The sequence below is a fragment of the Herpailurus yagouaroundi genome, unplaced genomic scaffold (assembly GCF_014898765.1).
Source record: "Herpailurus yagouaroundi ecotype Mexico unplaced genomic scaffold, PumYag 166, whole genome shotgun sequence".
NCBI classification, from domain to species: domain Eukaryota; kingdom Metazoa; phylum Chordata; class Mammalia; order Carnivora; family Felidae; genus Herpailurus; species Herpailurus yagouaroundi.
The window spans coordinates 22,091,716-22,107,153 of NW_024412407.1; the positions used below are offsets into that span (position 1 = coordinate 22,091,716).

General features: G+C 38.1%; 1 protein-coding gene across 5 annotated transcripts in view; it reads left to right on the forward strand.

Annotated features, from left to right (window-relative positions):
• ITPR2 (inositol 1,4,5-trisphosphate receptor type 2) overlaps positions 1-15,438 on the forward strand; it is a 509,643-nt gene that overhangs the window by 260,785 nt on the left and 233,420 nt on the right. For all 5 annotated transcript variants that reach the window (XM_040488608.1, XM_040488604.1, XM_040488605.1 and 2 more), the window contains 2 exons: positions 5,926-6,116; positions 11,685-11,827. In XM_040488608.1, coding sequence (XP_040344542.1) covers positions 5,926-6,116; positions 11,685-11,827 — 334 coding nt within the window. The remainder of the gene's footprint in view (positions 1-5,925; positions 6,117-11,684; positions 11,828-15,438) is intronic.

A 15,438-nucleotide genomic window follows, 5' to 3' on the forward strand; every position in this document is an offset into this window, starting at 1 on the left:
AGATCGTGACCTGGCTGAAGTCGGACGCTTAACCGACTGCGCCACCCTGGCGCCCCTGCTTTAATTTTTAAATAATATATGGAAAGCTAATTAGCATTGTCAGCTTTGCTTTTGAATTACTATTTATAATATTTTGACAGTGTAGAGAATCTATTTCAGGCCATATCTTTAAAAGGATTCATCTTTTTATAATTGCTTGAAAAATTTTTATCATTATCTCCACAGCTGACTTATTTTAACTCAAATTCTCTTTTCCCCAGTTGCATAGTTAATTTTCTTTTATTACTTAAAAATTGTGATCTAGCCCTCGGCTAGAGTTAACCTTAGGCATGACAAAGTAGTGCGTTTTACTCAGTTAATCTATAATGTACAATTTGTGCTAAGATAGGAGACTAGAAAAATACCAATGAAAGTAGTACAATTTGAGGAAAACAAGCAAACAAAAACCCCTTTCAGCAAAGTCTGGGCCAGTGAATTCTCCTGAAGCTGGTGTGTCCATGCTGTTGGTCGTGGTGGAATAGTGGCCGCAACATCTGGGGTGGGTGAGATTCTCCTGAGATGGCTAATTAGAAGCCTGCCCTGCTGAGACGAATAGAAGTGCTGTCACTGGACTGCATCTCCACTGGTGTCATTAGAAAAATATTCATTGAGGGGCACCTGGGTGGCTCGGTAAGGTTGAGCATCCGACTTTAGCTCAGGTCCTCCTCATCTAGCAGTTCACGAGTTCAAGCCACGCATGGGGCTCTGTGCTGACAGCTCAGAGCCTGGAGCCTGCTTCAGATTCTGTGTCTCCTTCTCTGCTCCTCCCTGGCTTGTGCGCGCTCTCTCTCTCTCCCTCTCTCCCAAAAATAAATAAATAAATAAATATTTTTAAAAAAGAAAAATATTCATTGAATACTTCTTTGTGTACATTCTATTCACAGCAACAGCACTTCCTTGATGGTCAGTTGTACCTAATGTACCTGATTCCTAAAGGGGAGATACATCCCAATCCCCTCCTCTATTTTTTTTTTTTTAATGTTAGTGTAAACTTGGCTATGATATGTTTTGAGGAACATTGAAGTTTATCAATTTTTATTTTTTTGTTGTTTAGAAAAGAACATAGAACAGTATTGTCTTCTGTTTGACTTTCGGATGTTTAGAGCAAGCCCAGCTTATTTGTGAAGGAGCCAGAAAAGGAAGAAAGTCTCGCCAGGGCTTGATCGTGGTGCAGGACTGAGTATTTACACAAATATGTGCAGCTTGGCGGTGTCGAGGCCGTCTGTCCTTCAGATGGAACAGGAGTGAGGTTGTTCTGCTGTGTGTGATGGACATAAACAGCGACATTGTATGCTTTGGAAAAAGGACGTTTATAATGAATGTCGGGAAAACATTCACTAGGGAAATCTGGGCAGTGGTACAATTAATTGTTTAGGGTTGCCTTAGAGCTTTATTATTTCCTTAAACTTCAGCTAGAGCTCTTGTTTAAATTGGTAACTTTTTATATTGGTAGCTAAAATTACCTGTTTTCAAAGAAGTTTCTTTTTTTTTTTTTTTTTTCAACGTTTATTTATTTTTGGGACAGAGAGAGACAGAGCATGAATGGGGGAGGGGCAGAGAGAGAGGGAGACACAGAATCGGAAACAGGCTCCAGGCTCTGAGCCATCAGCCCAGAGCCCGACGCGGGGCTCGAACTCACGGACCGTGAGATCGTGACCTGGCTGAAGTCGGACGCTTAACCGACTGCGCCACCCAGGCGCCCCTAAAGAAGTTTCAAAGTATCTCTCAACTTCAGAGAATTTTCAGCAGCATAACTAGTATTATTGCTGCTTCCATTATATGAAGGAAGCCGTATTCTCTCTGTCTCTCTTTATTCTTTCTTTCCTACTTCCATTCATTTAAAAAAGTCTTCCAGGGACTATCACAATATTTTTTTTAAATTTTCTAAATGTTTATTCTTTTTTTTTTTTTTTGAGAGAGAGAGAGAGAAAGAGAGAGAAAGAACAAGTGGGGGAGGGACAGAGAGAGGGAGACAAAGAAACTAAAGCAGACTCCAGGCTTCGAGCTATTGGCACAGAGCCTGATGTGGGGCTCGAACCCATGGACTGTGAGATTATGACCTGAGCCCAAGTTGGATGCTCAACTGAGCAACCCAGGTGCCCCAATCACAATAACTTTAAAAATATCCTTACATCTCTGTATCTTGATTTAACAGCTGTAAATAATGTCCATATCTCCACGCTGAAAAATGAGGAACTTAACATGTTCACTTTGTTTTTATTTCTTCTCTCCCACTCTATGTTCTAACTATTGTTAAGTAGATTATTGCTTTTACATCGTTATGATTTATGGAATTTGTATTCTATTTGGAAATATAATGAAATATTTTATAGGGTGATAAAATTTAAAAATCAGTGATCAGACCTTACAATATTATGAGATGTAAATATTTTTCACTCTGTAACCATTAGAGACAAGGATGTCATGTAATGATATTGAAACTTTTCCAACTGGAAGGAAATTTTCCAGCCATTAATGTCTAATGGATCTTCTTTCATTTGTGTCTTGCTTTATTCTCTTCTTCAGGTTCATACTCAGTTGCCATGATTTCTCATATTCACACTGACATTTTCTTGGATTCCTGTCTCTCTCTCTTTTTTTTTAGTGATTTTCATAGCTGGTTTTGAGAAAATTTTCTGAGACATGTTCTGAAATGTTTTTATTTGAATATCAGTTTTGATTTTCAGTTTAGATGGGTGTAAACTCCTAGTTTCAAAGTTTGTTGTCCATTAGCTCTTAAAGGTATAATACTACTGATTCTAGCCTTCAATATTGATGGTGAGAAGTTTGGTGCCAGTATTTTTTTCTGTAGGAATCCTATTTTTTTTCCCCTAGGAGTTCTTGCCATTTTCTCTTGGCTATTGGCATTTATATTACTTTCATAGGGCCACCATAACAAATTTCCAGAACTAGGTGGCTTACAATAATAGAAATGTACTATTTCACAGTTTTGGAGGCAGAAAGTCTAATCAAGATGTGAGTGGCACCATACTCTCTGAGACTTCATACCTTTCTCTTAGCTTCCAGTGTTCCTTGGCAGCCCTTGGCATTCCTTGAGTTGAAGCTGTGTACATCCAATCTCTGCTTTCATCTTCACATGGTGTTCTTGTGTGTGTGTGTGTGTGTGTGTGTGTGTGTGTGTGTGTGTGTTTCCCTTACCCCTTTCTTATAAGGACACCAGTTGTATTGGATAAGGGCCCACCCTAATTTAGTATTACTTTATCTTAACTTGATTACATTTGCAAAGACCCTATTTCCAAATAAAATCACATTTACAGGTACCTATGATTTAGACTTAAATATTCTTGGGAGGCACAATTCAACCCACAATAGCATTGTCAGTTTTTACCAGAATATGGTCAATATGCTTGCTTATTTAATCCTTTTAACACACAGTGGGCCCTTTCAGTCTGAACACACAGGTCTTTCTTCAGATCAGGTAAATTGTCATTTATTATTTTCTTTTTTTTTTTTATTTTTTTTAATGTTTATTTATTTTTGAGACAGAGAGAGACAGAGCATGAATGGCGGAGGGGCAGAGAGAGAGGGAGACACAGAATCGGAAGCAGGCTCCAGGCTCTGACGCGGGGCTCAAACTCACGAACCGTGAGATCGTGACCTGAGCTGAAGTAGGACGCTCAACCGAGTGAGCCACCCAGGCGCCCCTTATTATTTTCTTAATAATTTTTTCCCTTCCTTTGTCTCTTACGTTTTTTGATGACACTTATACATTTTAGATATTTGACTTCCTGGATGACTCTTTCTGTTTCATACTCTCTCTGTTTTATTCTCCCTTTTCATCTTTTATGCTTTATGTTCTAGAAGATTCTTTGACATTCCCAGATTATGAACTTGGTATTTATTCTTATTCTCTTCTTTTTCAGCCAGTTTGAAATCTTTATATGTGCAACTATATTTTCATTTCCAAGATTTCTTTATTTTTCTGATTTGCTAATTTCTCACATTTTGCTAATTTGCTAATGCTCACATTTTCCGAGGATGATAATTAGAATTATTTAAATATTTTTTGTACTTCCTTGAATCATTTCTGTTTTTTACTGGGGCCAGTTATTCTTTTTTTTTTTTTAAGTTTATTTATTTATTTTTGAGAGAGAGACAGAGAGAGGGTAAGAGAGAATGTCAAGCAGGCTCTGCACTGTCAGCATGGAGCCTATATGGGGCTCCAACTCACAAACCATGAGATCATGACCTGAGCCAAAACCAAGAGTCAGACATTTAACCAACTGAGCCACCCAGACACCCCATGGGGCCAGTTATTCTTGATGATAGTTTTCCCTGTGATTCTTGGTGGTGTGTTCATGGTTATAAAGTTCTTTAATGACTACATAGGCTCCACTTCAGTTTTGAGGGGTTTCTCTACTAGCATTTCCTATATAAATGACAGGTCTGACCCAGAGTTCTGGGTGAGGGGCTGAATAAATGATACAAGCTTTCCTTTCGAGTGTGTGTGTGTGTGTGAAGCAGAAGACCAGCTGAGAATACTGACAAGTGTTAAAATAGGAGAGCTTTGCTCGGGGGTTAGAGTCTTTTGTATATTTTCTCTTTTTGCTGGAGCTGCCTCTTCTCTCTTCCCTATTCGACTCCTTATTTGATGAAGATCTTTGGAGTTACTTCAAGCCCTGTTCTGCTTCTCTGTCAAGTCCCGACACCTTCATTTGGCATTCTTTCCAGACAGGTATTTCACTTTCATGAGAAAACATTTCTGCAGATCCCTAACTTTATCCTCTGGATAAAAATTGCTGCTGCTAACTTCTCTGCTTATGCTAGTGAGAGGGAGGAGGGCCTTGGCTTCCCAGTGGTTCACATACTATGCTTTAATGAGTTGCCCTGATGACTCCCCTGTACCCCATTACCACTCTTGGTGTTCGTTCACTATATTCTGAGGAAGACCTGTTCTAACTCTTAGCTCTTGTAGAGCGGTGTATATTCTCTCCTTTTCTGAGGGACCAGTCATATCTTCATTCTGCTTGTAAAAATGCCTCAATATTTCTGTTTTCCTTATGGCAAGTATTCTCATTTTTTAGTACTGTGACGTAAGTCTGATGAAATACACAGTGAAATACAGTGAATTTTGGGAAGAAGGACATGTACCACATGCCCTCTTCAAATGCAAATTTTTAAATACTCTTCAAGTTTTTATTTTTTTTCTTCAGATGTTTCACTGGCTGGAATTCTGCATGAGTGCTCATGTGTGTGCACACACACATGCACATCAGTTGTACTAATGAGCGGACTGGCAGGATTTTATCATGTGTTTTGTGTCTCCTTTCATATTTTCCTTGGCAGTTGGGAAAGTACAAATTTTCATGGTTGTTATACACTGTTTTTCTATATTGATGCTCTATGAAGTTCATTTCAAACATTAATCATCAAGAAATCAAATAAGTTCTTGAATGTTCAATGAGCCCAGTTTAATAATCGGTCATGAGAATTGAAATACTTTCAGGTTAAATGCTTTTGTACTTACAGAAAAGAATTTAATGGCAGAGTTTAAAGATTTGATTTTTTCTTTTTTTCCTAGTTTTACTTAAATATAATTGACATCTTATATTGGTTTAGGGTATACAACATAATGACTTAATATATGCATATATTGCAAAATGATTACCACAATAAATTTAGTTAACATTCATCACCTTAGGTAGTTAGAATGTTTTTCTTGTATGAGAACTTTTAATATTTATTCTCTTTAACAAATTTCAAATATATGATACAGTATTGTTAACTATAGTCACCATACTGTTCATTACATCACAGAACTTATATTTTTTTCTTTTTTATTCTATGCTTATAAGACCATTTTAGTAATGTGTAAGAAGCTTTAGTCAGATTAAGAGAAAAATATTTTAAATATTTCTTTTTCAGCAAAGAATCGCGGGATTGCCATTCCAGTGGATTTGGACAGCCAAGTGAATACTCTTTTCCTGAAGAGCCATTCTAATATGGTGCAGAGAGCAGCTATGGGTTGGAGACTATCTGCTCGCTCTGGACCACGTTTTAAGGAAGCTCTTGGAGGTCCTGCTTGGGATTATAGAAACATCATTGAAAAGTTACAGGTACAATAATAGCATGGAATGACTTACTATTTTCTAAATTATAATTTTTAATATATGTAGTAACACAAATAAAATATGGTTAGATATGTCAAATTCTAATTGGGGACCAGGCTTTACTTTACAATTCTCTACCAATACTACTCTTTTCAATTTTTATTAATGTTTGTTTATTTATTTATTTATTTATTTATTTATTTATTAATATAATTTGTTGTCAAGTTGGCTAACACACAGTGTATACAGTGTGCTTTTGGTTTTGGGGGTATCTTTATTTGTTTTTGAGAGAGAAAGAGAGACAGAGCATGAGCATGGGAGGGGAGACACAGAATCCAAAGCAGGCTCCAGGCTTTGAACTGTCAGCACAGAGCCCAACACGGGGATTTGAACTCACAAACTGCAAGATCATGACCTGAGCTGAAGTCGGACACTTAACCAACTGAGCCATTCAGGCGCCCAATACTATTCTTTTTAAAAACATAGCTTCTATGTAAAAGTTGTTTAGTTATTTTTAGTGAGTATGTATTACTTAATGTGTTTGAAAGTATAGTAATGAGTTGTAATATCAAAACAATACCATAATAATAAGATTTGGAGAAATAAGTTACCGTAAATTCTCATGTAATAAATTAAATATTCATAACCTAGTTTCAGTTTATCTTTTAGTATTCTCTTCTAGTCCTATTGGTGAAAATGATGTAACCACCTTTAGTCCCAAATTTTTTACATAGTATCCCAATCCTGTGTTTGGCCTGGACATTCTGGGGACATCAAGTAAAGAGAGACATTACATTCATTTACTCAGGCTGCCATCACAAAATACCACAGACTGGGTGGTTTAAGCAACAGAAATTTATTTTATCATAGTTCTGGAGCTAGAAGCCCAAGTTCAAGGTGTTGACCCAAGTTCAAGGTTTCTTTCCTTCTGAATCCCCTCTCCTTGACTGGGTGGCCACCTGGTCACTGTGTCTTCCTGTGGTCATTCTTCTGTGCGCGTACATGTCTGTATCCTAATCGCTTCTTGTTGTAAGGACATCAGTCATATTGGATTAAAGCCTGCCCATATGAATTCATTTTACCTTAATTACCTCTTTAAAGGCCCTATATACAATAATAGTCACATTCTGAAGTACTTCAACATATGAGTTTTGTTAGGGAGACACAATTCAACCCATAACAGAAATCTTCCCACCCACATAATTGTAGACGATTTCATGGAGTCAATTAGGGTATGGTTTAAGGAAATTGTTTGGCTTGGAGAATAGTCAAGACGTGAACTGGAGTAAATATTGCAAGAGGTCACATGTAGAATAATTGGTAGAGGTCCAGAGTTTTAATAGCTGAGTGTTATATGTGATTAAATAGACAAGTTAGACTCAGTATGAAAAGCTTGAAGGCTATGAGTCATTAAAATTTTGGTGGAAATGTCATTATAAGTGATTAAACAGTTACTAGTTTTCAGGAAAGAATTCTCAGGAAGAGACTAGAAGAGGACAGATTAGTTAAGAATCACTAAATATCTCAGCCAGGTGGCGGTATGAATGAAATGAAGAAAAAGGCCTCGCATCCAATAATGAAAGCAGGGTCAACAGACCTGGTGGCTCCTAGATGGAGATAAGAGAGAGACAGTGAGAGGCGTATAAGAGGCACTGCTGTTTGGAAACCGGGTGATATTATTAAGACTTTTTATTGTAGCAGGGAAGGAAAGAATACAGTAAAAGGAGGTTGGCCATGTTCATTGATAATATGCTGAATCACATTAACAGATTGTGAAATGTATGGGAAATTAAGTCTATATTTGGAGATATTAGTTGGAGCAAAGACAGCAGATGGTGTTGCTAAAAGAGAGAATATAGTGATAGGAAAAACAAAGAACATCTTGTAAGAGGCCAGGGTGGCAGAATGGCCAAGTAAGAGAGACAAATGGCAGGGTCAAAAAGGAGAGGAGTCAGGTTCGTGAGAGCCAAATGAGTAGAACATTTCAGAGAGAGATGGACAGAAGTGTTAGCCAGCATAGAGAAGGAGTGCCTTGGACTTCTTTTGGAACACTCACTGGCATTCATTAAATAAATATGTCTTTGGTGAAAACAATACCAGCTACTGTGTGCTGGAGATAGAGCTGTGGGCTCTGTGCTCTCATGGAAGGTCTGTCCTCACCCATTACATGGATGCTTTAATGTTAGGTAATTAAAACTATGAGGGGCACCTGGGTGCCTCTGTCAGCTCAGCATCTGACTCTTGATCTTGGCTCAGGGCATGATCTCAAGGTTCATGAGATAGAGCCCCACGTTGGGCTCTGCACTGACAACAAGGAGCCTGCTTGGAATTCTTCCTCTCCCTCTCTCTCTGCCCCTCCACCACTCGTGTGTACGCACACGTGTGCTCTCTCTCTCTCTCTCAAAATAAATAAATAAACATTAAAAAAATGCTATGAATAAAATAAAGCATGGTAACAACATGGTGAAGAAATACTGGGAGAAAGATCTTTTAGCAGGGAACTCTACTCTGTTGAGGTGACATTTGAATTGAGATTCGAATTAATGAAGAGGAACAATCTATTCAAAGATTTGAGGACAGAGATTTTTATTGGGAGAAAATAGTAAATTCAAACGTATTTAGACCGGAATGAATTTGGCAGTTTTGAGGAACCAAGAGAAGCCCATTGGGGTGGAAGTTTAGTGAGCAAAGGAAGAGAGGATTATGAAATTAGGAACTCAGTCATGTAGAGACTTGCCTGGTAAGGCATTTGGATTTTATTCTAAGTGAGATGGCAAATCATTGGAGATTTTTCAGTAGAGGATAAGCATGACATGATTTACTTACTGGATTTTGAGAGATAAACAGATTATAGGGTCCAGACATGGAAGCAGTGAATCTCTTGCATTAATTCAGGCAAAGGATGATGGCAGTGTGGCTTAAGTGGATAGTGATAGTAGTGAAGAGAGGTAGATGAATTTTGGATATGTTTGGTTGTAAGGCCAGCAGGACTTGGTAGATGGGTGGATGAGTTGTGGGGTGTTGGAAAGAATAGAGGATATGATATGATTGAATCATTTGCTAAGATAGGAATGGGAGAATTATAATCAGGAATTCTTTTGGGGGGATTTTAAGTGTGAGATACCTGTTTACATATCCACGTGGGTTTGTCAAACAGGCAGTTGAATAGGAGTCCAGAGTGGACATCTTGGCAAGATGTCCATGCAGGAAATATAAATGTGGGATGTTCAAGCACATATAGGATATTAAAACCATGGACTTGGATGAGATCCCTCGTAAGAAACGACCAGGAGCTACTGGGAGTTGGCGGTGGAAAATAGAGAAAGTATGATGTCACAGAAGCCAAGAGCAGAAAGTGTTTGACAGAGTAGAAGCAAGTGTGTAAAATGCTTAGCAGTGGTTGGGTAAGATGAGGACAGCAAAATAAACACTGGATTTATTAATAGGGTGATGATTGCAGCTAACTGGTACTCCACAGTAATGATTACAAACATGTATCAAGGAATAAAAAGAGGCCAGTATGTGTTAGAGGAGGTTCTACATACTTACCTTTAATTCTCCCGGCAAACCCATGTGATTGGGAGTATAATTATCTCGACTTTTAATATGGGCGAATAACAAGTTAGAGAGATTACATATTGGCCCATGATCAAAATAAACGATGAAGACAGAATTCACATCATAGGAACCTGAGCACAATTTGTTTAGTAAATAAAATGAAGAGAGGTAATCTGAAAAATAGGCACCTTTTAGTGACATTTTATTAAATATGGTTATAGTTGATAAGCAGATTTTCTTCCCACCTTATATAATATCTAGTTTCCGATTTATGTTATTTCCTTCCTGGTAGTTTCTTTTACCTGTTGTTAGAATTTTCTCAGAAAGCTTATTAGAATAGTTGAAGTAGAAATGGTTACTTTTTCTAAAAAGGAAACAGAGAATCCAGCAAGAATTAACTCCCGAAACCTAGACATAAGAAATGAAGAGAGGTGGTACCCCCATCTGTGCTGCTATAGCTGAAAGTAACAAAAAGCAATTTACACCAGTTTTCTGCTTAACAAAATATGTCACAGGTATGGGTGAAATTACTCCTGAAACCATCATTACACTATATGTTCACTAACTTGGATTTAAATAAAAATAAATAAATAAAAGGAAAAATAATATTGCTTTATGTGAGAAGATTTTTTTTTGTCTTTTAACACAGTTATTTTAAAAACAAAAAAGGGATGCGTTAGTCATTAAAGAATCTTCAGTAAATTGTCATTGCCCACAGACCATTTTAGAAACATGTCGGTGCGAATGCACTCAGCTATAATTAACACGATTTTAACTAAAAGTGGCTTAAACAATAAAAAAAAAAATACATCATTCCACATAGCAAGGAATCTGGAGTTGGGACTCTTCCTGCATTGGTTAATTTAGTAGCTCGATAGATCAAGGCACTGACACTGTTGGTCTGTTGGCTTTCAGCTTAAGGCTGGTCTCCAAAGGTCTTATGAGGGCTGCCTACATTTTGGGTTCACATTCTCAAGCTGTCTTGAGAGCCTTAGGTAGTTTCCAAAGAGTATGCCCCTTCCTCCCCTAACACACACCACCGTCTCTGCTTAGCAAGCCTCACCCGATGTCCTGTTAGCCAGGACTGTGTCACATAATCATGCTTAGACTAATCACTGGGAGGGGAACTGGAATGACCATTATTGGCTTATAGGTCAACCATGACCCTAGGCTGAGAGGCCTCATCTCCCTGAGGATGTTGCTCCCTAATTGAGAAACAACATGGGAATTCTGTTAGCAAGAAGGATGAAGAAAAGCTCTTGGTTAGGTGACCAGTAATGTCTATCAAAAAATGTAATTTGAGGGGCACTTGGGTGGCTCAGTCAGTTGAGTGTCTGACTTTTGATTTGGGCTCAGGTCATGATCTCATGGTCGTTGGATCACGCCCCACGTCAGGCTCTGCACTGGGCATGGAGACTGCTTGAGATTCTCTCCCTCCTTCTCCCTTTGCCCTTCTCCCTGCCTGTGTGCTCTCTCTCTAGAAAAATTGAAAAAAAAAAAAAGTAATTTGAAATAGTATTAAATGTCATCAAATCCCTGTGAAGTGCTAATACTGCTTCAAATATCATATCAAGGAATTTCCCTGTTGGAAGATATGGTTAGTTCCAGATGATCAGAAACACATAGAGAATCTTTTTATTTTTTAGCTGTTCCTCAAAAAATATCCCACTTTAGCCTAATTTGCTGAATACCTACCGGGTCTCTGTTAAAATCCTAGATACTATAGGGCTCATCACAGTGGCTTTACTGACTTTTCACTTTGTATATATATCCTTAGAAATCATCTACCTACCCACCCTTCTCTTATCTTGTAAATGAAAAAGGTGGCCCAAGCAGTACTCATATAGAAAAGCAGACTGTACTTAAAGCACAGACTTTTGATGCCATGGGAAGGTAGGGTGCATCTCTGAAATTCCAAGTCTCATTTCTGGTTAGTATTCTTAGGCCTGTCATATCTTAAAAGTATGAAGTCTGATTTAGATCTTCACATGGGTTCTCTTGTGCTTTATTTCTCAGGATGTCGTGGCCTCCTTGGAACAACAGTTCAGCCCAATGATGCAGGCTGAGTTCTCAGTGTTGGTTGATGTGTTGTATAGTCCAGAACTACTGTTCCCTGAGGGGAGTGATGCAAGAATAAGATGTGGTGCTTTCATGTCCAAGTAAGTGTGTACAATCTGAGATTCTGCTTGTGTTACCAAACCAAGACGGCCTCTAACACATTTCTGCTTTTTACTCTGCTGGTACATAATGATAGTCCACAGAGTACATGAAAGGTCTGAAATGCATGTTAAAATATACTTCCAAAATAATTAATTTGATTCAATTGAAATTTCTCTTTGATGAAGGTCAGGTTATATTTTGCTGAAATTTCCTGAAAATGAAATGTGTCATTATTGGGCACAAAATTTCACATGCAATTGTTTTTTTGGTTCTAATTCCTCGCTATAACCATATGGGGTGACCTTCCAAAAGATTCCTGTTTCACGTCACTTATTTTCTTTAACAGAGAGGAAGGAAGGGGAACTAGCATTTATTGAGGTCTTACTGTGTGCATCGTTGTCCTCCGTGTGCTTACCTCTCGTATCATCTATCTGCACGAACACTCTGAGAGATTGACGTCTCAGCCTCATTTTAGTGGTGAGAAGGCTGAGGCATGCTTCAGATGAAGAGCTGTGACGTCTCGGCCCAGCGCTCGGCCATGCTGCCTTGATCTTCCTCATCTGCAGCCCTCTCATTTACTTATTTCTCTCAGCATTTTTTGGGGAATTGTCAGATCTAGTATAGCTGATGTGTTTATCCTAGAATATTTCCATTTTTGTGGTAAATGAGCAATTCTCAAGGAAGAGCTGCAAGTTCTGACAGAAAATGTAACCAGCTCCAGAAAAAAGAGAGACATATCATAATGCTGAGGGCGCTCACTGAGTAATTCACTCACGACAGCCTGTCAGGTGTACTTGGTCTTCTTGGGAAGAGTATTTTGATGGACAGTCGGAGGAGGCTGCCAACCCCTTGACCATTATCCATCACAGCTAATTCCTGTGTCATTGAGGACATTGCTCAAAGAGGTCTCAAAACCCCCTCTGTTGACTGTGATGCACTGAGGCAGAAATGGAAGGACTGGGGGACACAAGAAGTGTGTTCTTGCTTTTTCCAATTAAAGCTGGGATTTGCAGAGAGAAAACAAGATATGGGATGAGAAGAACTGACTACAGGAATCATGTTGAATGGGTGGTATTTCTGTATTATGGCCTGAATCATGGATTCGTGGCTCTAGACCCTCTCTGTCTTATAGGGACTGGAAAGAATGTGTTTGTCTGGACACTTGCCAGTCTCCTAACAAGAATTTTTAAATGAAGAGGTCCAGAGTATCTGCAAAACTGATGACTGTGGAAGCCATTAGAAAAAAAATTCAGTAGAGATATTGGGTAGTAATTCAATATAAAAAATAGGGCCTTTGGGAAATATCCTTTACCTCCTGTGAATGTATATCAATGCATAGAATATTAATTAGAAAGTGGGTAATAAAAATATAAAAAATAAAAAGTGGGTAATAAATGAGAATTTTAACTCCAGGAAATTAATATGATACTACAGATATATCCCAGAGGGTTGATAATCTAGAACAGGACTGGCAACCACTGGCTTCAGGGTACACTGGTCCTTTTGATCATTTTTACAAATAAAGTTTTTTGAAACATAGCTACACACTTTCATTTACATATTGTCTGTGTGGCTATCATACCAGTGTCAGCTGGTGGCCACAGAGGTTGTATATACGGCCCACACAGCCTAATCGTTTACTCTTTGGCTCTTGAGGAAAAAAGTTGGCTGGCTCAGTGTCAAGAATGAGGCTGTCAATACAATAGTTATGAACTGCACATAGCTATTCAAGTTAAAATTTAAGTTAATAAAAATAAAAATAAAATATTCAGTTCCTCAGTCACATTTGCCACATTTTAAGTGCTTAATAGCCATATGTAGCTAGTAGCCAACAAATTTATAGCACAGATACGCAACATTTCAATTATTGCAGAAAATGTTATGTTGGATGGCACCAGTCTAGATCTTAAAGATATACATCTATGAAAAGATGATATAAAGTTAACTCAAAATGCCAAAAAAATATTGACCTGTGCTGCAAATGTGCTGAAAGCAAATCCGTTGCAACACCAGGTATCTAAAAGGAGAGAAACAGAGCAAAATAATAGTGGGAACATATTACAGATAATACACCGAGATGGGAAAAAAATGTCACATACTTTAGTGGTTAGAGAAGAGATTTTTGTGTTATTATGATTTTAGTATGGCCAGCGACTTGGGAATATCTGTTTTCTGCTCTAGTGATTATCCTACCCTTTCCCTAACTCTGTGGAGAACCAAGGGTTTTATTTGCAAGGATATCTAATGAAATTAGAATCCAACTTTATTAATAGCTATGCAAGAGCCCTTGTATTACTGTGCAGAGCTCACTGGTAAAGCTTAGCTAGAGAATACAGCTTAGGTCCAAGGCCTTAGTGGGGCTTCTGACTTGCTCAAATGAATTTCATTCTTGGAACATGTTGACTCAGATGGGTCTGCTGGAGAATGTGAGGGATAGATCCCAGGAAAGAACCCAAATGCACATGTCTATTTTGTCGTATGGAGAGAGAAGAGAATAAAGAGAGAACAGGTCAATGTGGGTGTTAACCTTTAAGGCATCTGGTTACAATACTCAAATCACCACTTACTCCTCCCTTATGAAGGATAATCTCAGTGTTTATCACACTGTGGGATGTGTTTCACTTATGAGTTTAAAAATTAATTTAGAAAGAGAGGCAGCCACTGATTTAAAAAATGAATTAGGGGAAGATATAAAAATCAGGGTTCATCTCATATAGTAAAAGTAACTTTTATGTTAGTTTAATACACCTGTATTTATATGGTGAGTTGTTTCATGAAATTTATTTTTGCATAGATCATAGAAAAAAATATTAGAAGGCCATGGATTTTACTCAACCAAACATTATGTAATGGGCAAATACCTTGTATAAACCCCTAGAAGATGGTATTCACCCTTATGCTTGCTATTTGCAAATCGTTAGTAAATTAAGTATTTATCTAAGAGGAGTTAAAGAAAATTAAAATAGTCTGAGAGAAAAAAATAAAAAGAAATTGACAATGCCCACCAAAACTATTTTAATGGATCAAAGACTACTACGTGAAAGAAAAGACCAAATAACAGAAGTTTCAGGAAGGCAGATATTTTCCTTGCAAGAGAACTCTAGAAGAATTATTCTGCCTGCTGAGCCTGACCACGTGGATCTAGAACACCTTGTCTGAGTTCACGTGTCTAAGAGGAAATCACTTTTCCTTTCCTGCATGCTATTCCTTCAGCATGACCTGGGTATCATTGAAAAGTATTGCTGTCCATCTGTTCACCCAGTCTATAAATTTCAGGTGTCTATGATCTGCCCTTCCTCCTCTTCTTCTATTTCCCATTTGTCATTACTTACCAAGTCCTGGCTATTTTATTTCTCTATTACTTCTTGCATCATAACCCCATCACATGCCCTGTTCACCCCTGGCCTTGTTCTCACTCTTCCATGTTGTCTTTCACATGTGGGCAGGGCCATTCAGGTCCTTGATAATGGTGGTTCCCTATTTTCTATAGAGTAAAGTCCACTGTTTAGCATAATATTCCCAGTTCCTTCTTTTCAGATTGCATGTCTTACCCTGTCTTCTTTCATGTCTTCATGTGTCAGCTGGCAGTTGGAGTACTTATCATTTCCTG